The 20,812-nt window shown below is 36.6% G+C and overlaps 2 protein-coding genes across 2 annotated transcripts; one reads left to right on the top strand and one right to left on the bottom strand.

Moving 5' to 3' along the window:
- Nucleotides 1–1,816: 1,816 nt before the first annotated feature.
- Nucleotides 1,817–3,262, bottom strand: LOC134003644 (ammonium transporter Rh type B-A-like). Its single transcript, XM_062442904.1, has one exon. The coding sequence runs from the start codon at nt 3,260–3,262 to the stop codon at nt 1,817–1,819; it is 1,446 nt and encodes a 481-aa protein (XP_062298888.1).
- A 2,487-nt stretch (nt 3,263–5,749) lies between these two features.
- arfgap1 (ADP-ribosylation factor GTPase activating protein 1) lies at nt 5,750–19,032 on the top strand. The gene is made up of 13 exons (XM_062415814.1): nt 5,750–5,934; nt 9,028–9,096; nt 9,539–9,648; nt 9,983–10,154; nt 10,487–10,587; nt 10,688–10,774; nt 10,878–10,992; nt 11,078–11,134; nt 11,246–11,278; nt 12,924–12,980; nt 14,352–14,411; nt 14,939–14,994; nt 15,112–19,032. The coding sequence occupies exons 2-13, from the start codon at nt 9,037–9,039 to the stop codon at nt 15,449–15,451; spliced, it is 1,248 nt and encodes a 415-aa protein (XP_062271798.1). The 5' UTR covers nt 5,750–5,934; nt 9,028–9,036; the 3' UTR covers nt 15,452–19,032.
- Nucleotides 19,033–20,812: the final 1,780 nt, after the last annotated feature.

The raw sequence follows: 20,812 nt of genomic DNA, 5'->3' as shown, positions 1-20,812 counted from the left end.
TTATGAGAGGTCAAATTTCAAGGCGGTCACAGTGGCATGATGTTCTTGATCAGGCTGATGAAATTACAGAGGAAAATTGTAATATATAATAATACATTTTAATAATAATACATTTTATTTGTATTGCACTTTACATTTCAGCAATCTCAAAGATTAAAAAAAAAAGGTTCAAAGGAGAACCTATAAAAGACATTTACTGTAGCAAAATGCTTTTGTAAAAATAGATAAGTTTTTAGGTCTCTTTTAAAAACATCTGCAGTCTGTGGGGCGTTCCACAGCCTCGGGGGTGCAGAGGAAAAGGCCCGATCACCCAAGGTGCGGAGCTTGGTTCTGGGGGCTTGGAGGGTGTTTATGTTTATGTTTTCAGAACGGAGGGTGCGTGAGGAGGTCTGGGGGGTGAGGAATTCCTTGAGGTACAGGGGGGCATATCAGTGAATGCACTGGTGGGTGAGGACTGAGACCTTGTACTCAATTCTGAGTGGGACAGGGAGCCAGTGAAGAGATTTCAGGATGGAGGTCATATCCACTTAAAAATATTTGTGCTTAGTTAACCCTAAATCATTCATTGCCATTTGTAAATAATTTCAGAGGAGGAACCTAAAATGATGCATCATCACTCTGCATGCTCGTAACTTTGAAGGCTGCTTTCCAATTTTCATGGAAAAATTCCCATTGTACATGATTAGATAAGGTGATTATCCTTGTTACATCATTAGAAACAGTAAAAGAAACCTTTGTAACAGATGCTAATAACTCTCTTGGCTTTGTAAACTAATGCCTTATCACTAATTAACTACAAATCCCTCTCCTGGATAATAAAACCAACACCTGTAATCTGTTACTTATCATCATTGTACAGGACATCATAAATGTTTTATTGACTCAAACATGTTCTTTATTTTCGAAAAACTAAATTTTTTACTTGCAATGCAAAGCACCCTCCAAGTGTAAATCAATAAATGTTTTAATCGTGGAAGTGAAGAAGAATTTGTTCTGCCATTAACAGGGCTTTATTAGTAATTGAGATAACATTATTGCTGTGTTTGATATTTTACACTCTTTGGCTAGCATGAGCATGGCATGCTGTATTATTGGGGCTGTTTACGACATACCAATAAAACTGTATTCATAGCAACAGGTAGTACTTGGTCAGAGTCTTAATCTGGTTTATGTGTTAATTGATCAGATGTTGCCTTGTTATAAAAAATCTGCCACGTGTTTGACATTGAACACCAGATAAATATAGAGTGAAATGTCTAATGATTAGTAAAGTTATGCTTATGTGTAAAAATCGGTGGAGCAACCTGCACAATAAAGCACAGTGTGCCCTCTATAGTATATATATATCACATGGAAAAATGAAATGAAGCTACTGATTTTATTTAATTAACCAGTGTGATCATGAGCTGAATATGTTACCTAGAAAATGTGATACACCACAACAATTAAATGGGAGACATCAAGATCTTTATTTAAAAATCAGTTTATTTAAAATGGAATTCATAAAATATAATATAATACATTACATTTCCCATTGCATATTCTTTTGCCATTTTACATACATATACCAACTGTAAAATTCATACAAACAATATAAATAGCTTTGGTTAATTTTTAAGAACCCTTCAGCTTAGATTCCAAATATATTTCATCCCCCTAATAGGCTAATTAATCAATCTTCACCTCTGCTGGACATCAAGGTGAAAAAAAAATCTACCTTTTGAAATAGTTGTGATGACAACAATTCTCATACATACATTTACACCAACAGTGATTGTCAGGAAAATGCTTAAAATGGCTGCCTAAGTATGGAGACTCAGACCTTGGTGTCCATAGGGCTTGTTTGTCCTTTTTCATCACAGCTTACAGGGGGCTTGAGCACTTCTACACTGTCAAAGTCAGCGGGCATATCAAAGAAAAGTTCATCATCAAAGCAGTCCTCGTCGGATGGGGATGCCAAGAAGGGCAGCTTCAAAACCAACCCAGTGAGCACCCCACCAACAGCAGAAGCTGCTATGGTGATGAAGACAGCTGCGACCTGTTGGAGAGCTTGCTCCTGCGCAGTACGACCCAAGCCTGGCTTCAGCCCGGGAATCAGCTTCTGAAGCTCCAGGAGCTTTGGATCTCCCTCAGGTGGAGCACGATGGGAAAAGATCTGGTACATGCTGGGCCCGTAAGTTTCCTCGGTGGCTAGGAGGATAGCGCAGATCCCTGCTGTGGATGATATGAGTCCAGTGAGCCCATGGAGATTGTGAATACCGCACTGGTCTTGGATCCTCATGCGTCGTGCTAAAAAGGGGGTCAGGTACCTGTATCCAAAGTAACAGGCAGTACAGCCCATGATGCCCAGAGCATATGCAGCTGCAGGGGAAATCATCATGTCCACTGAAGCCCCAACAGTCACACCACCTGCCAAAGTCACATTCTGAATATCAGCCATGGTGAGCTTGCCTCTCTTATTGAACACTGCTGACAGTGCGAAGGCAGTCATAGTGGATGCGCTCAGACCTATGAAAGTGTGGAGTACGGCTCTGTGTTGATCGTCACCCTTAAAGGTGAGAGCAGAGTTGAATGAAGGCCAGAACACCCAGAGAAACAGGGTTCCCAACACAGAGAGGATGTCAGAATTGTAACAAGTGATCTCTTTTGCATGTCCCTGATTCAAGGTTGGCCGGTACAGAACAAATGTCACCCCCAAACCAAAGTAGCATGCAAACAGGTGAATAAGAATGCTGCCACCTGCATCATTTATCCTAATGTATTTCAATACAGCCCACTCTGTCACAGAAAAGAAAGGGATCTCCAGCAAAGCCATGACTAGGAGCTGCACAGGACTGGTCTTCCCAAGCACGGCCCCAAAGGAGATGAGCACCACAGCGCAGGCGAACTCTGCATTCAACAGGTTGATCACAGCCAGGTGAATTTTACCATCATGGTAAAACTGGAAGTAACCTTGGATCAGGATTGCCCACTGGATGGAAAATGTAGCTGTGAGGAAGTTGAAGACCATTCCACTGAAGCCGTAGAATCGGAAGAAGGCCAACAGGCAGCCGAAACCAACAAAGATCATCACCTGCACGTCAGCAAAGTAAGGGTAGTCACGATATAGGGAGTTATCCATCGGGTTGGTCTGATTGTTTTGGAATTTAGCGTTAGCATTGTCATCGTAAGTTACAAACATAGCAAAAAGAGCTAGAATGATAGCCTGCATCACTGCCACCAGCACCGGCAGGCGCACCCTCAAACTTGTAGATGCATTCATGATGATAAACAACTCACAGTCCAGCGAATGGCTTCCCCTCTTCACCAACATCCCTTTTATACCTCTCTTTTATCAGATAAGAGTCGGTGATAGTATTGGGTAAAGAGCAACTCCTCACAGTCCATGATTATCTAACACTGCATCACCTTGAGGGAGAACTGCACTTTAATCAAAATTACCTTCTCTCTTGTCTCTCATTCCAGTCCTGTCTAAAGTTAAATCTTTAATAAATAAGAAGACAGCAATGGCTTGAGTTAATACTTAGGCTACATTTAACTTGGCTTTTATATTTTAGATGTGTGGTATGAAACTTTAAGAGGTACTGCACACTAAAACATGTTTTTGAGCTTTAAACTAAATTACATGATGGTACTGTGTTGAAAACACATTAACGCTGGTGTTAAAATGGACATGGACACCAAATTCATAAAAATCAGCATTTCATTGGTTGAAAATCAGCTCATTCTGTCATCTGCTGTTCAAAATCAACCCTGGAAAGGCGAGGCTAATGCTGACATATGTGCTCCCTATGTCATGAAATGTGTATAAATGGTAGAATGATAATCTCATTTTCAAATATATGCTGACTGAGAAAGACAGTTTTAGCTTTAGGCCAGCACTGCTGTTAGTTCCAGCTATGATGTAGGGAAGTCCAAAACTTTCGAGGAGGACCTAATTGCAGACAAAATGGCAGACAGAGGCAGACATCATGACCTCTGCCGACGTAATTGACAGGAAGTCATGTTGTTTAATAAATTGTTCATGTTTTGTTTTTGTTTTTTTAATAAATTGATTTAAAACATATGACACATTTAAAAGAACTGGCAACTTAGTGGATTAACTTTATATTGACCTGTTTAAAAAAATCTTCTAATTGTAAACTTCTCAGTTTTAAATATTGTATAAAATCAGTTGACTATAAATCAAACTACTACTTAATGGGGGGAAAACACGCAAAAGACAAACTTCTGCTTCAACGTTAAAGTAATTTCCTGTCACCTGCGGCCAAAAAAAGACGTCCGCTGCAAATGTCACATAACTTCCTGTCACCTGTGGAGGCAGAGGTAAAGATGTCTGCATCTATGTCTGCCATTTTGTCTGCAGTTTTTTCTTCTTCTTTAAATGGAGCTTATATTTATCTCAGCACAAGGATGAAGAGCTAATATTTCACATTTTTTCAAGTTTAAGCACAGACCAGAAGCTCTAGAGAAGATTGATATTATATCTAGGGCTTTCGCTATTATAGCTTTATCCTTTAGAAAGATTACTGTGTCGTCTGCAAATTGACTAATTCGATATCAAAAATGGTAATTCCTTTAATTTGAGTGTGATTCACAATTAGATATGCTAGCATTTGTGTACATAAAATAAATTATTTTGGCGAAATTGGGCAGCCTTGTCTGATTTCGCGTAATATCTTAATTTTTGGTATAACTCCAGGGTTGAGGGAGATTTTAATAACCGTGTAGAACCCTTCTCCAAATCCGAATTTTTTGAGCACTGTAAACATAAAATCATGTTCCACAGTGTCGAATGCTTTGAAGAAATCTATGAATAACACACTATATGACTGAAGAAGTGATTGGTAATCAATCATATCCAGAATCAGTCGAATATGGTTGTGAATATATCTTCCCTTAATAAAAGCTGATTAGTATTCCTCTACAAGTTTTCCAAGTATATTTGCTTTAGGCGATTAGCATAAACTAAAGCAAGTAATTTATAGTCATTGCATAGTGAGGTTACTTGTCTCCAGCTGTCTAGCATCAACAAGTCTTTTTTGGTTTTGGTAACAAAGTTATCAAACCTGTTTTCATAGTGGGGGACAATTTCTGAATACACTCCAAATATGCTCTATATACAGTAGTAACTTTTTAATATCTTCCCAAAACTGTTTGAAGAATTCAGATGTTAATCCGTCAATCCCTGGTGATTTTCCGTTTTTCGTTTGTTTTAATGCATTTTCAATTTCTGTTATAGTTAATCCCTCTTCAAGTATATGTTTGTCTTCTACGGCCAGTTTTTGGATGTCATTAATGTTTTCAAATAAAATGTCACAGTCTGATTTACTAAAGTTTGATTTATATAAGTTACAGTAAAAGAGTCAAATTTCATCCTGGACTAATTTCTGATCTGCTAATATAATATCATTGGTCATAAGCTTACTTATGTGTCTCTTAGTCTGTCTTTTTTTTTTATTTTAAACAGCAGATTTTTTTAAAATATACATTTGGTGTCAATGTCAATATAAACACCAACACTGATGTGTCTCATCACAGCATAGTCATATAATTTAGTTTACAGCTCAAAAAAAACATTTTAGTGGTGAGGTGGTCTCACCTTTCTATAGACATCAGTGTCCACCTTCACACTCCAAGGCAGTGGAGGCAGCAGAGACAAAAACAGAGCGAGAAAAAAAACTGACGAAGAAGAAGCACTGCCTACTACCATGATGCATTGCACTGCCAACGTAGGCAAACAGGAACATGGCTACCGGTGTTTAGCATCAATAGTCCGTCTTCACGATTCACTTCTGTCGGCCTCACACAGACTGTGACAGTAATATAACACTTTCTGTTTGTCTGCGGCTGAAGGAGAAGTCTCTGTAGAGTCTCTGAGCGGAGCCGGCAGACCCTCTGAAACAGCGTCTACGTTGTTCATCAATCAAACAGGTAACGGATCAATTAACGCCAGCTCAGTCTACAGCTAATGCTAACATCACCAGTCACCAAGAATAAAAACACTTGTTCACGTTTGTCCATCACGAAAACCGCCTCTGAATAATAAACAGAGGCAAATCACTGCAAATTAATAGTAGTGTTTAATCAGTGTATTGATCATGTATGTGACTGCAGCTGTGTGTGTGGGAACCTGGTCTTAACTAAACATGAATGGGATTTTAATTTCTGTAAGAAATCATGACCTCAGAAACAAAATATATGTTGTTTAACTAATGATTATGGCCTTGCTTGGAGAGCAAAAATAATACAGCAAAATCTGATCAAAGCTGCAGCTGAAGCTTAAGAATATCTGTTAAAATCAATACATCTTCACCGGTAGTCCCTTAAATTTGAAAGATGTGTCGAGGTGATTACCATCTTTTTTCCTCTGGTTGCTCAAAAAGGTTAAATATTTCAGGTTTGAGTAATGCCAACATACCAATTGACTGAGACCTGTCTCTGCTTTTACCTTCATATCCATATATCTGCTTGGCTGTATGATGGAAAACATCTCACCTGTCTGCAAGAAAGTCCACCCTAAAACAGAAGAGGAACAATGTATTGCACTGTTTACGTGATTTTGAGTAGATGCAGTGTATTTTAAAGTTTTGCTGAAATCATTAGTTGGTCAACAAACATTGGTCAAATAATCTTTAAGGCATTAATCAAGCTTAAAGGACAGGCATTTGCTGGTTCTAGCTTCTCAAATGTGAGGATTGGGGCCTTTCCTCCTCTTCTCTTCATTACAGTGTAGTAAATTTAACATATTTGGATTTGTAGACTGTTAGACAAATAGAAACAGCAATTTAATAGTGTCATGTTGGGCTCTGGGACATTGTAATGGATATTTGTTCACAGTTCATAGACAGATAAATATATAAATAATTAAAAAAACAAACCCAACAGTTAAAAGAATAAGGCTGGTTTAATTTTGCCCTTTGTTCTTTTTCAGTTTCACCTGATATAAAACAATTATTGTCAGAATTATTTATTGCCTTTTCCCTATGTAACAGCTGATTTTGATGAACTTTATCATTTTGTATTTTCTTTTGTCATCCCATAATTAAATACCCAAACAGTGTATTTCTCTGTCTCTTGATACTTTCCCTGTCTGTGGCATTAAGCCCCATGCCCATTTGTTCTTACTAGTAATGTAAATCTTTAAAAACCCTTCATATGTTTTATTCAAATATCAGTTTTTCTTCTTAAAAAACCCCCCAAAAAACAATTTCCTAAACTGCTGTCCGGTGTAGTTTTTAGTAAATTTTGCTCAAACAGGATTAAGCTCTTATTTTCAGCCATGGATGAATTAATTTTGCACTCTTGAGTAATCACAGCAATAGGATTTTGTATATGACATTCAGTCAAACTAACAGTATTCCTGTAACATACCATCTTAGTGCAGCAGTGCGGCTAACTGAAGTGTTTTTAATTAATTTTTGGACTGAAATCAAAGTCACAATGTCACAGAGCTATATCAAGCTTTAGATTCACAGGAAATACGTGTTAATATGATCAGTTCATTGTTGGATTTGGTCTTTTTATAAAAAAAATAAAAAAATGTCACCAGACCCATGTTGACATATATAACTCTTCTTTAATGCTCTAGGATGGAAATCAGAATTCCTCATTTTGTGCTTTATGTCCTTAGGCGACACTTTTGGTGTGTATATTTGTGAGCAAACACTACACTCCGAAGACATTTTGACATGTCACAGAGGGAAAGGCACAGGTATAAATAGTAAAATGAATGATGGCTGTTATGTGCATGTTGGCTCACTGTCACATGGCTTATTGAGACACAGAACCATCAGTAATGTTATTAGTAACACCTGAGCTTTTCCACCTGTGACAAATCAAAATATTTGGATTGAAAAAGGCAGATGCCTCAAATGAAAAAAAAAAGGTAATGATTACATCTGTGAATGTGTACCCATCTCTCAGTAAAACCATCACTGGTAATCACTCCACAGTGTATGCTGTTTCATGGGCAACAGTAACCTCATGAGCTCAAGGTGGCTGCAGAAATGCATTTATTTTAAGATAAGAATACGTTTCAGGTGGACAGGATTATGGCTTCATTACCTCAAATTTCCATTTAAAATACAAAACTAGAATTCATTATTATCATAATTATTGTCGAGTCATTTAGTTAATTAATCCATTTGTCTATTAACATAATATTAGTCAACAACAGTCTTGATGATGATATCAAGACCCATATATCAAGCAAAAATACTGAGCATTCACTGTTTCCAGCTTCTGACATGGAAGGATTTGCTGCTTGTATTTCTTGTTTTATATTAATTTAAATAATGTCGAACAAAGCAAGCAATTTAAAGATATAGCATCACTATTTCATGCAATATTTTCTTATATTTTATAAACCAAACAAATAATTGATTAATCAAAAATAATACAAATTGATGATGTAAATAATCATTAGTTGCTCTGATCACAATATATAATCATATATGGGATTCTCAAGTGGCTTATCCTTCATAACATCCATTTCACTATTTGTGCCAATAAAAAGTTCAATACATCATTTTATAGCAAGTTTTAACATTTTTTTACTGGATTTGTCAGTCTGATAAATATTGAGTGGAGTTTCTGTATCATTCTGCTGAGGCTTAACTGCAGCTATTTGTCACTTCCCCTCACTGCAGCCTGCTGCTGTTAAGCACTTTCCAGGCGAAGCACAATTCCTCACAAACCTCAAACACGCCTCCGGTCTGTGGAGTGGATCCAAGTTTTGTTTGTAGATGACATCAGGACCACAGTCTGTATAGCAGTTCAGGTTTTGAGAGAAAGTTATAAATTCACAACTGACCCCAAGTATATAATATGAAAAAAACCCTGTCAACGTGACTCTTGTATTTTAAGGTGGAGATGTACATTGGTAACATGAAGTTGTGTTTAGGATGATTCATTTCCAGGTGTATGATTTGTTGATTTGAACACATTAAATGCATATTTCTATAATATAGTCTTGATAAGTGGAAGATAATCCATTATAACTCTTTTCAATATAATTCTCTTTAGTGGGTCAACATGGCGAGTCCAAGGACCAGACGAGTTTTGAAGGAAGTGAGAACCCAAGACGAGAATAATGTAAGTCCTCAGAGCATCATTATGTGGTCATGCTTTCAATGGTAAAGTAATTGTAGCTCTTTGCAACCTTACAAATCACACAGCAGGTAGCAAATGTGTATGTAACCTTTCTTAAGTCCCATACAAAATCTTAATGCTTATCAAATAAATGGTGAGTGGGGACAACAGCAGTAGGACATATTTAATGTCTTCTAATGAATACTTTATATAAATAAACACATTATTCTGTATAATTCAAATGGCACGTCTTTAAAAAGTGCTAAACGTATTCAGTATAAAATGTTTATGTACACTGTTATGGTTTAATTGATCTCGTAACAGCTCAGTCTTAAAATATCTTCATTAGAAGTGCAGGGTCAAACTCTAAAATCTATGTTGGATTTAAAGAACATGAATACATAAATTCATTATTGGTCCAATGCATCTTGTTTTTTTTTCTCAGCTTTGCTTTGAGTGTGGGGCTTTCAACCCTCAGTGGGTCAGTGTGACCTATGGGATCTGGATTTGTCTTGAGTGCTCTGGAAAGCACAGAGGCCTGGGAGTTCATCTCAGGTACGAATGCTGAAATCTATCCTGACACTGGTGACTTTGGTGATGTTCACATTTGGCATTAGTTAATTTCATCTGCCTCAAATTACAGATTTTGCAGGATGATTTCATGTTTTCAGGTGTTATGTTTTTGTTATGTTTATTGTCACAAGTAGCTACAATATCAAATTTTATGAAGGAGTACACTGAGTTTTTAGATCAGCTTACCTGCCAAATCATCAAAAATCCCTCCAGAAATCTGTGTATTTCTTTCAGTCATTGTTACTAAAAGATTCAAGCACAGTGGTGATTAATCCTGTGGTCAATTCAGTGATGAATCTTTTCTGCCTGTTTGCAGTTTTGTGCGTTCAGTCACCATGGACAAGTGGAAAGATATTGAGCTTGAGAAGATGAAAGCAGGAGGAAATGGAAAGTTCCGCTTGTTTCTTGAAATCCAAGATGATTATGATGCCACCTGGACCTTACAGGAGAAATACAACAGCCGAGCTTCCGCACTCTTCAGGGACAAGGTCAGCTCCGATACTTAATGAAAGATACAGACCAAGACTTTAGTTTTTCCCAACTAATGTAGTCCAACTGCTTTTCATAAAACCGTATGAATGGATTTCTTGTTTTGCTTTATACATTGCACAAGATAACGATTAATTCAATTTTTCTCATAATTTTGATCGAAATTTTTCCATCACTGGAAATTTGTTTTTGTTTTGACTTTAAAATGAACCAAAGCAAGAACTTGGTATTTAAAGCACTCAGTAAATAAGTGTGTTTACTGGAATTATGTCTGTGAAAATTGAAGCTGTTTGGATAATGATTCACCCTCTTTTGATTCTGTATATGACAGGTTGCAACTTTAGCAGAGGGTAAGGAGTGGTCCATTGAGACATCTTCTGCCAAAAACTGGACATCTCCTCAACCCAAGACCAGCCTTTCATCCTCTCATCGGTAAGAGTGGAGGAAAGTTTATACGTGTTCAAGCTACTGCACCATGCAGGCGACTAGAGAACAGCCATTAAAGCAGTGAATTGTTGTTTCTGTTGTATAGCTCTGGGGGACCTGGACAGAGCTCAGCACCATCTGGAGACAAAGCTTTTGAAGACTGGTTGAGTGACGATGTGAACTCCTATCAGAGGTTACAACCTTACACTCTTCACATGCTATCTTATATTTTGAAATTTTCTGTCATTTTATTTAAAATAAAATCTTGTAAAATTCTTCTTTTCATACTTCTTTAGTGGAGGGGGTTACAGTGGGAACCAAGAGAATCGTTACGTTGGCTTTGGCAACACAGTGACCCCGGAGAAGAAAGAGGATGACTTCCTGAACAATGCCATGACTTCAATTTATTCAGTAGGTCACAATATATTTTCTGATTGGTATTGCACTTCATTGGAGAATGTTTCCGTGTGATGATTGTTGTTTTTTGTTTTTTCAGGGTTGGAGTAGTTTCGCAGTTGGAGCTAGCAAGTTTGCCTCAATTGCTAAAGATAATGTAAGTGAACTTATACAATAACTGCTATATTATCTTTTTTTTTTTTTTACCACATTTAATTTGTATAGGAATATCTTATATATTTTTTTCTCTTTCTTCCCTTTCATACAGACATCTAAACTGGCAAACCAAGCAACCTTAAAGGTTAGACTATATAATTGTGGATAATAGTTAGTGACACTGTTATTAAAGTTTTTTTTTTTTCTGTCAGGAATACATTTGAGTTTTCTCTGTCCTCTTGTGTCTATTATGTATATTCATTCATGTAGTTTTACCTGTACAAATGTACAAATTCAAGCTGTAATAACTGTTACTACTTTAATATCTCTTTGCTCACTCTGGATGTAGTTAAGGGGCTATAAGGCGCCCCCAGAACCGGTAAAGCAGATAATAGGTGCATGGCGCTTTTTCCGCATCATGCTTCTTTTCTTTCTTCTAAGATTCATATTATTTATGTCTGCGTGCCAGTATTAATTTATTTTTTTAATGGTGAAACAAACATTTTGGAAAATGGTGGATGTCATCCTCACGTGCTTCTGCTTATATATATATATATATACATATATATATATATATATATATATATATATATATATATATATATATATATATACCACTAACACATAACTCAAAGTTGTATTAGTGCTACTTTGAGTTTATGGATTTCCTGTGACAGACAGTTGATGAATCCAAACTTTCATCTTGTGGACTATAGTAGAGGATAGGAATTGCTTCTAATTCCTACCGCTAATATAGAAATGTTATTTCATGAACTGTTTATTCACATCAATTGATAATGGGTTATCCATTCATGCATGTGTTTTTGTGTTGACTGCCAACAGTGCTGTAGGGGTGTAATGGTATGCAAAAACAGTAACATATCAGCACCCTTTCAAACATTTAGTCCTTATTTTGAACTTAGTATATAGCTAAATTTAGCAATTTTTGTGTGTTTGTTTTGTTATTGTCTCTATAAGGCAATTATGTTTTTTATTCAAAGTTTCAAGTCAGAGGTTCTGGGGGTGGTACATAATCAAAGTGGGCCAACAATGCATCTCTCTCACTCTTGTTTTTGTTTAATGGGCTGCTCAAGCGGCTCACAGTTTTTCTGATGGCCAGTCTGATGAGACACATTCTGTGTCTGCAATTCATGAGCAAATTGGCTAATTTTCCAATGTAACATTAACGTGTGAACTCGACAGCAACAACACAAAACAATCTCTCCAGCAGTTGACATCGCCATGACAACAATGTCAATGATGAACCACATTCATCTGGGGACAGAATCGCTATAAATGATGTCTGTCTGCACTATATAATCAATGTCACTAACAATGTATTAACTGAGGAATAGAAGTAGAAATAGAAAATGTATTTAAAAATAGAAAATGTTACACGTAATAGTATGTTGTATTCATAAGAAGAGGTACAGGCTGGGTCTGGATTGACTTTAAGAAGCTTAGCTATAAGGCAAAAACTGAGGAAAAATCACTAGACTTTTGTGCAACATGTCACTTTACAGAAGTAGGCAAGTTTTGTAAAAGAAAAGTTTTGTAATTAAATCACAGACTTGAATGTGAATGCAGCGTTGCCTCAAAAGAGAAGACTGACACACTGATATGCAAGTTTTTTGAACCATTACACCCTCTAGTGCCTGTTCAGTGTCACAGTGAATGGATCGATCAGTCGCTTCATGCAACTGCAGAACAAGCAGCTCAGTGTTTTGCTCTACTGTGAATGTTAAACTGTGTTTCATTCAAGTGAACTCTCCCCTCTGACTTTCAACCAGGCCACAGAGTTAGGACAGACATTAAATGAGAGTGTTATCAAACCTACCCAAGAAAAGGTAACATTGATGTTTGAAGTTGTTGATTTGGTGGTGGGATGCAGTGCTTTAGATGAAGAACAGCTTCAGATGTGATTGTGCTATTTTCTGCACCGCTTGTCTGTGCCAGTTTATCTGCTTTATGCCAGCTAACACTAAACGACAAAAGCCATGGTTTCAAGGATGGAAAAAAAAAAAGTAATCTTTGTTGCTCCCAGTCTGTGACTCAACCATGTGATGGCAGAAGCATACTCTTTATTCCATAAAGGGTGTGAGTCAGTGCGAATTATCAGCACAAGCCTTAAAAGTACATTTTAATATTTCTATGAACCATGCCTTTCAAGGCATTCAGTTTTCACTCTTGAGTTCCTGTCAGGTTCTTCCTGTTATCATTTGTTTTGGAAGTATCACGGGGGTGGTTTTTGTATGGGTTAGTAAATGCTGTAATCCTTTAAACCTTTGAGAAATTAGTTTTCAATGCAGCTTTAAAACTGGCCCACACTCACCTTCACAAATGGAGGAAATCTATATTTAATACAAAGATCTGAAGGCCAGCAATCCTAGCCAAGTGTCTTGGCAAAAGAAATGAGCCAGTCTTTGTAATCAGGCTTCTAACATTGGGTAAAATTTTCTTGTGGAGGTCTGTAAACATAAAAAGACAACTTGGAGTTTTTCAGTTGACAATTAATTACTCCCAGGCTTTGCAGAGGTAGTGTGTTTGAGCCTTTGAATCAAAATGAGCTTTCTTTTTGGCACTGTCCTTGAAGTAATGGTGAGTGTTTTCCACATATGTAAATGCTTCTACATAACTGCTCTAACCCGCACCATCAAGTGAGCAGCTCCTGGATGTGTCTTTTAATGAGAGTTTAAAAAAAGCCTTGGCTCTTGTGTGTAGCTGTGAGAAAGCTGGTTTTCATCAAAATACAGGAAGATAAAATGAATCATGACTCATTTTTTTATTTAGTAACAAATGTCTTTCAGCATTTAAAGTGGTTTACCCTTTATGCTGGATTGTGGGAAAAAAAACCAGGGACTGAGAGAGACTGGTATTAACAACTGAATCTGGCTTTTGTCGTCTAATGTACAGTTGGCATTGGTGAAGGTATCTATAGATGTGCATTTTTTTTTTTAACTCTTTCTATTTCTTGCCAAATGGTTGTAGCTGTGTTATTTTAGAGCTTCTCTTGAGAAGAAATAACCTTCTGTTAGTCTAACAAAGTTTTTCTACTCTATCAGCACCCTTGGAAAAACATACGTAATCACTTATCTCACAACCAAAATGATTGATGCTCAGTACATGTTCTGTTTGACAAGCTTAATTTATAAAAGATGGTTATTTTTTTTTAAATTATGTTTGATAATAATTAAATGATAACAATTTGGCTACCCCAGGTGAAAGATGGCAAATTGCTAGATGAAATGACAGTCAGCATCACTGGGCTGGCAAACAAGGTAGGATGGGCAGACGTCTGCCATACTGTACAGATCCAAAACCAGTCTCCTGAGCAAGGAAAGACAGCCACTCTGATTCAACAGTCCAGTGTAAACCTGACTTTCTTCAACCAAATGTGCGAACATTGTGGTGGCAGTGGTTGTCCCCTGAAAGGAGACTGGTTTTGTTGTGATGATGAATGTTTGAATACTAATTGATTTAATCTCTCATTTTTCTTGCTGCCATTTTTATTCTGGTGGTGAGTACTACATAGGCGTAAATATAAAAAAATAAGTCTATAGTAATTTTGTTATTACTGCTTTTATTTCCGTTGCTAAGATGGAAATTGTAATGAAATTTTCCTTGTAGCTAATATTGAATGTTTGTGATATTTAAAGTTGCAGCAATTATCATTTAGTTTCCTGATCATGTTGAAAGACTTAATGCATTAGTCATTTGTTTATTATAAAGTAATACATATTTCATACATTAAGTTAAACTTGTATAAGCATTGTGTTAACTTAAGTGTTCTTTCCTCTTTACTTAGGTTCAGGGAGCAGGTGCAAAATTGGGTACTCTCTTCATGGGTAAACAAGAAGATGGGTAATGATAACTTCATACAGTTTAAAACCCCCACATACCAAATATCTTCTATGGTGTGATTTAATCATATGAAACATGAAATATTCAAGCATTTCCTCATGTTTTGATCGTGTTCAGGTCTGCTGGAGAGAGCTATCAGAACATGGATGCTACTGAGGGATATCAGGGCAGTTCTACCCAGCCTGTGGCAAAGGACTTCTGGGAAACCTTTGGTAGCAACAACTCCTTAAAGGCCAAGAAATCTCCCAGCAGTGACAGCTGGACCATCGCAGATAATTCTGCAAAGAAGAGCTCTGACAGTTGGGACAATTGGGGCTCCGAAGCAGCTTCCAACAACAAACACAGCACAGAGGAGAGTTGGGAGGCCTGGGACAGCCACTGGGACAACAAGGATGGTAAGGCCAAGAAGAGTCCCACGAAACCTGCTGAGGAAACCTGGGATAATGCAGACTGGTAGTGATCTCATAACCATACAGCTCTTCACCTTTATTCCTCACTCTGGCCTTTTCCCTCTGTCTCTCTCTCTCTCTGTTCATCTCAACTGCACTTTCAGGGAAAGAGCTGCATTCAGCTTACTTCCTGTCAATGCATTCAAATGATATTTATCTAACACCCAAGAAACAATAAATGAAGCTCTGGGTTAAGTTGAGCTCATGATGGAATTAATATTCTTAAAAACTATATTGACTTGCGATCATGTATATTGCTGTAAATTATCTTCACCACAGAAAATAAAGAAGATTAATCAGTGTAGATATGGTCATACATCACTGCCCAAGCCCTCAAAGTATAATATTAATTATATATATTAATTATTATAATATTAATAATACCGCCAGTGATCATACTGTGTAATGGTTTTAGTGACACTGGTACTCAATTCGCTATATTAAAAAAAAAATGATGCATGAGCTACAAAATCTGATATTGTAAATATAAATAATTGTATATACAGTATGAGTGACTAAACACTAATCATGTCCTTTTCTGTGCGGCCACTCATATCGACTTATTCTGTCCCTGGACTTTCAGCACGTTTTGTTAAACAGATTTGGAATTTCATTTTTGATGAGAATAAAGTCTTTTCCGTACTGTAGTCACCAAGTGTTATAAAATGTAAATTAACAAATAACCATCGTCAAACTGGATTTGATTTTAACATCGATGGAGCTGTGGACACTCATTTTGACCGATGCAATATTGTAAATTTAGTTCCACTTTTTTTCATCTTCACCAGCTTTTGTTAACAAGGGCTAAAGACCTCTCTCTAACTCCCACTCAGTTGCAGTTCAGTTGCAGTTAAAGTATTCTTTTAATCACATCCAGAACATCATATAGGGATTTTTTTGTTATGCTACTGTACTGCAATTGACCATATATTTTTTTTACTTCACTGCAGTTAGACAGTTTGAAATTAGATAATTTCAATTGAAAAAAGTCAAGCTGTAATATGCCAGGAATCCATTTCAAGATGAAATCCAGAAGCATTGACTTAATACCCGCCATTAGATTGTGATCAACTGGGGGAGCGTAGGGGTGTGATATTATACAATGTATTTGTTTCTTTTCCTGACTTGAAGCTGGATGGTGCTCTTTAAATTAATGTTAAGTGCAGGCAGGATATGCTGTATTCACTTGTGTAAACCGACTTAAATCAGGCTCAGGTTATATCAGGCCCCTAATATACTTGTGTTCTCTTATAAATCCAGCTGATGTTCAGAAACAGTGAATAATGCTCTATTATAAAAAATGTGGAATCAGCAGTATGTGGTTTCTTTACGATTTCCTTTTTTTCCCAAGACACATTTGGGAATTTTAAATAATTGGTGTCTAAATATCATTTATACAGTTCAGTGATAATTCCATATGAAAGTCACTCATTGCAGGATAATATACTGTATATGAGTGTGGAGGTTGTGTTTTGATAACTGGACACAGATGGGGGACTTGTTAATTGCATGGTGTTGTAACTGCCAAACCTGTGAGCCTGTAACCCACTGTGGGCCATTGTAAATTTCATCACGCATGAAGTAACACTGTATGAACTGTTCTCCTCACCTGTGTCAACTGTCATTGCACCTCGGTCAATATGAATTGTGAGGATTTGGTGTCCTGTGTATCTTGACACTGGAGTATTAACATCTGAATTATGGAGTAATGTTAATGAGACTCATAGGCTGAAATCTTAAATGGTCTCAAATACTTGTTATGAATTATTTTAATCAACCTTGTGCATCCCTCAGTCAGATTTAATGGCATCTGCATTTACTGCACATTGTTCACTGTAGACACGATAGTATCAGTGGAGTGTTATCAGGATGAAATTGAGCATTTCATAAGCTGGATAGTCTGGTTATCTTAAATTTTAAATGAGCTATTCACGTTTAGAACTGGGGAAATAGTTGTAGATCTAATTTTCTGACGTGGCCTTCAATTCCCTGTGACGTATAATGCTCTAAGTTAATCATACTATGAAGTCTGATTTGTTTGTACATGTTATTACCTAGAGATGCTCAGTTTCCATGATGGTTCAAACCACTCAAACTCAAGTTAAGTACACTTGAACCAATTCCAGCAGAGGTTTAATTTTTACATTACAAGATGGAGTAAATAACCGATATCAGAAGACATCTTATCACTCATGTGATTCATGAAGGCTTTGACGTCTGTGACCAATGGTCAGTAGTCAATTATTAACTGCACACAGAGCAGTCCACTAGTGCAATATAACGGCTGGATTGTTGTCTGTTATTAGGGTGTTTTAACATTCATTGTACTTAAGTAGGTGGTCCTCATTGGGTCTCATAGTTGGTAAAAAATGTAATTTAACTATTAAAGATATTATCTGTTACAGGATAAAAGATCCTGGGAACTTTATTCCATGCTTATTTCCTACCTCTAAAATGTGTTCAGTTTACTGCCAAATACCCAGTAGTGAACATGATTGTTTCTTAATATTTCAGCATTTTTTTGATGTACATCTCACTAGGTTTGATTTGCTGTGACCCATTTTGTCTTTGTTAAAAGAAGTATGTTTAAGCAAAGCAACAAAGGATGGGTCTACAATATTCAGTCGTTTGTTTTCTTTTAGTGAGAATGCAATTATGTTCACAAAAGAAAAAAAAAAAAGATCACTCCTGGAACATTTGTGTTGCTGAAACTCTGCAGTCACGTGTTCATGTACGGTCATGTGTTAAAAGCCTTAAATAGCTGTGTTTGCTTTCTGTTGACTCCGATGTCAGTCTACTTGTGTGTGTCTGATGCAGTGAGGTGTACATGTCAGTAAATGATCATCTAAAATAATGTCAAATGATATATCGTCACTCTAAAGCTTCATTATTATTTTTTTTTATTTTATGATGGCATGACAAAACATATCAAATGCCAGGAAATGAAAAGAAGACTGCTGTGACATCTTGCAGTTTAAAAAGGGAAATATCTGAATAGTCACTTGTCTGGAATCTGTAAAAGAGCTTATAGCTTTGGAAAACATTAGCTTTCCTTTTTGGTGAATGTCTTGTTTGGGTTACTAATACACTTGATTTGTGGATAAATCTCTGAATATGTTATTGAATGAAATGCATCCAATAGGTCTTGACATAAAGTGATGATTTTTTTTCTATTAATGAATCTGGTTATGATTTATATTGCCACATAGTCCCATTTTCAACTTTTCATAGCAGCAGTTTAGCTCAGTGTCTGTGCCTGTTGAGCATTTGAGATCGGGTATGTCAGTGTTTGTTAAATTGACTATTGTGTCAGAAATACTATTTTTGATGTCATGCATGAGATGTAACGTGGAGCTAAAATACATTCAACTGTTTTGAACTTTCAGAAGTCGTTTCCTCAGTGATTTTAAGTGCGTTTGTCTGCTTGCCCCTTCCAAGATTCACCAGCAGCCATCCCATGAGGTGTGCCAGTGTTACGACACAGTTTAGGCTGTGAATATTTTTCCTGTACACATGGTTTCTGTGTTAAATAAACCTGTATTGTGCCGTGAATGTTGAAGCATTTTAACTGTTTGTGTGGTACAGAATGTGGAGCCGATATTGAAAATGATGTGGAGGAAAATATGATACACAACACGCTTATGTTGACATGGTTTTAATCCTACTGACTGGGGTATCATTCCAATTTTTCATGACTTTATCAATTTGTTCCTAAGGATTTCATATCATTACATCCTGATTCTGTTTTGATATATGCTTTGATACACACCCACCAGCAAATTGTTAAATGATGAAGTTTGTAGAGCAAAATCTTACATAAACTTCTTAAGAGAGATCTTGAGATGTACAGTATACAGTATATTATTGGCTGATATTTTTACTCTCCAATAAATGAGAAACCACCCGAATAATCATGTTAAAGGCAGATAAATTCATGTCAGTCATTGCTAAAATCATGTGACTACTAACTATTTCCAGTATTATGAATCAAAGATCCTTTTAAAAGTGGGTGCATGAGGCTATAGTACAAGGGTGTTGTATAGTCCATTTTTAATTAATTGCATTGCTGCCTGTCAATACTTTAAAAGAGAAAATTATAACTATAAATATTTTATGAGTGATTGTAACAATGACCTAATTAACAAATGGTCAATCTAAAAAGTAGACCTTAAGTCTGCTGAAATTCCATATCAATGCATCTCTATATATATTTTGCAATTAAACATAGGCTTTAATGTTTGCAAGATTTGCTCTGGATATTATTTATGGATGGAGTTAATGACTTTCTTTTACAGCCGACAGCTGTGAAATCATGTCTCATAATGTAATATGACCAAAGAGAATGAGATTTATGCATCATTAAATACTAATTTAAAAGGGAATCGGACCCACATCTGCAAAACATGTGGGCTACATATTGCAGATTAGGCATCTTATATCAGTTTTAGATTTTGTTGGTTTGAGCTTGCAATATACAAACCCACTTTGGAGAGGAATAAAATAATCAAGAAAATGAATCAGGGATGGAAAATAATACACATATAACCACATCATTTGTATAGTAGCAAATAAATACTCCCCCCAGTACAACCGCCATGTACTATATCTCTGTCCAATTAAGCTGTGCTCTGGGGAACTCACAGAAATTCCCAAGTCAGTGATTTGACTTTCAATTACTGTTCATACAGAAGTCAAACACTTGGACATCTAAAGTGAAGTCACAGCCTCAGTACAATATCGGAGTGCATTTGTAGTCTCCCTCTATTCAAAAATGTGTTTTTCTTGTTGAATGTGTGAGCTTCACTGTGCAGAATGATGAATATGCAGTTTGACACTCAAAGGCTGTTTTCATATTCTTCTGCTGAAAGTGTCTCAGTTTTCACTGAAAATCTAAATTCGGGCCCTGAACTAATAGTTTTGAAGCCAATTCTAGTCCAATATTCAACCTACACAAATGTGACGTGGGCACTTGAAACCTGCAGTGCACAGATGCTGAGAATGAACTTTACAGTGAAGCAGGACACCTCTTATGTCAAGCAGCTAAACTTCTGAAATGACATATACTTGCATATTCATAGATTGTGGTATTTTTAATGAGGGGGAAGGAGTAGGTATCATTTTAAGGATTTTAACGAGGGAATTTAACTTTTTGGTGGAAAAAATATTTAAATGTATGTTTTTATAGACATGTCTGGAGAGCCTCTATGAAGAAGTCTGAGTGTGCACAAATGATAGAGATGAAGAGCCTGCCTTATTTGCAGAGAGTGACATGTTACATTGTGTCCCGCCTCCAAGGCGTGGAATAATTGTCTCCTCTCCAAAACTATCTCATCTGAAGAGAGGGGGGTAGATAGTGAGAGCATCATCGA

The sequence above is a fragment of the Scomber scombrus genome, chromosome 3 (genome assembly GCF_963691925.1).
Source record: "Scomber scombrus chromosome 3, fScoSco1.1, whole genome shotgun sequence".
Classification (NCBI taxonomy): domain Eukaryota; kingdom Metazoa; phylum Chordata; class Actinopteri; order Scombriformes; family Scombridae; genus Scomber; species Scomber scombrus.
Note: the sequence above shows the minus strand (reverse complement) of the source record. Positions and strands in the feature narration are given on the sequence as shown.

Coding starts and splice junctions, on each gene's coding strand:
- LOC134003644 (XM_062442904.1), bottom strand. CDS start 3,262: ATGAATGCATCTACAAGTTTGAGGGTGCGCCTGCCGGTGCTGGTGGCA.
- arfgap1 (XM_062415814.1), top strand. CDS start 9,037: ATGGCGAGTCCAAGGACCAGACGAGTTTTGAAGGAAGTGAGAACCCAA. Junction 10,155..10,486: donor CCGCACTCTTCAGGGACAAG/GTCAGCTCCGAT, acceptor TGTATATGACAG/GTTGCAACTTTAGCAGAGGG. Junction 10,775..10,877: donor GATGTGAACTCCTATCAGAG/GTTACAACCTTA, acceptor ATACTTCTTTAG/TGGAGGGGGTTACAGTGGGA.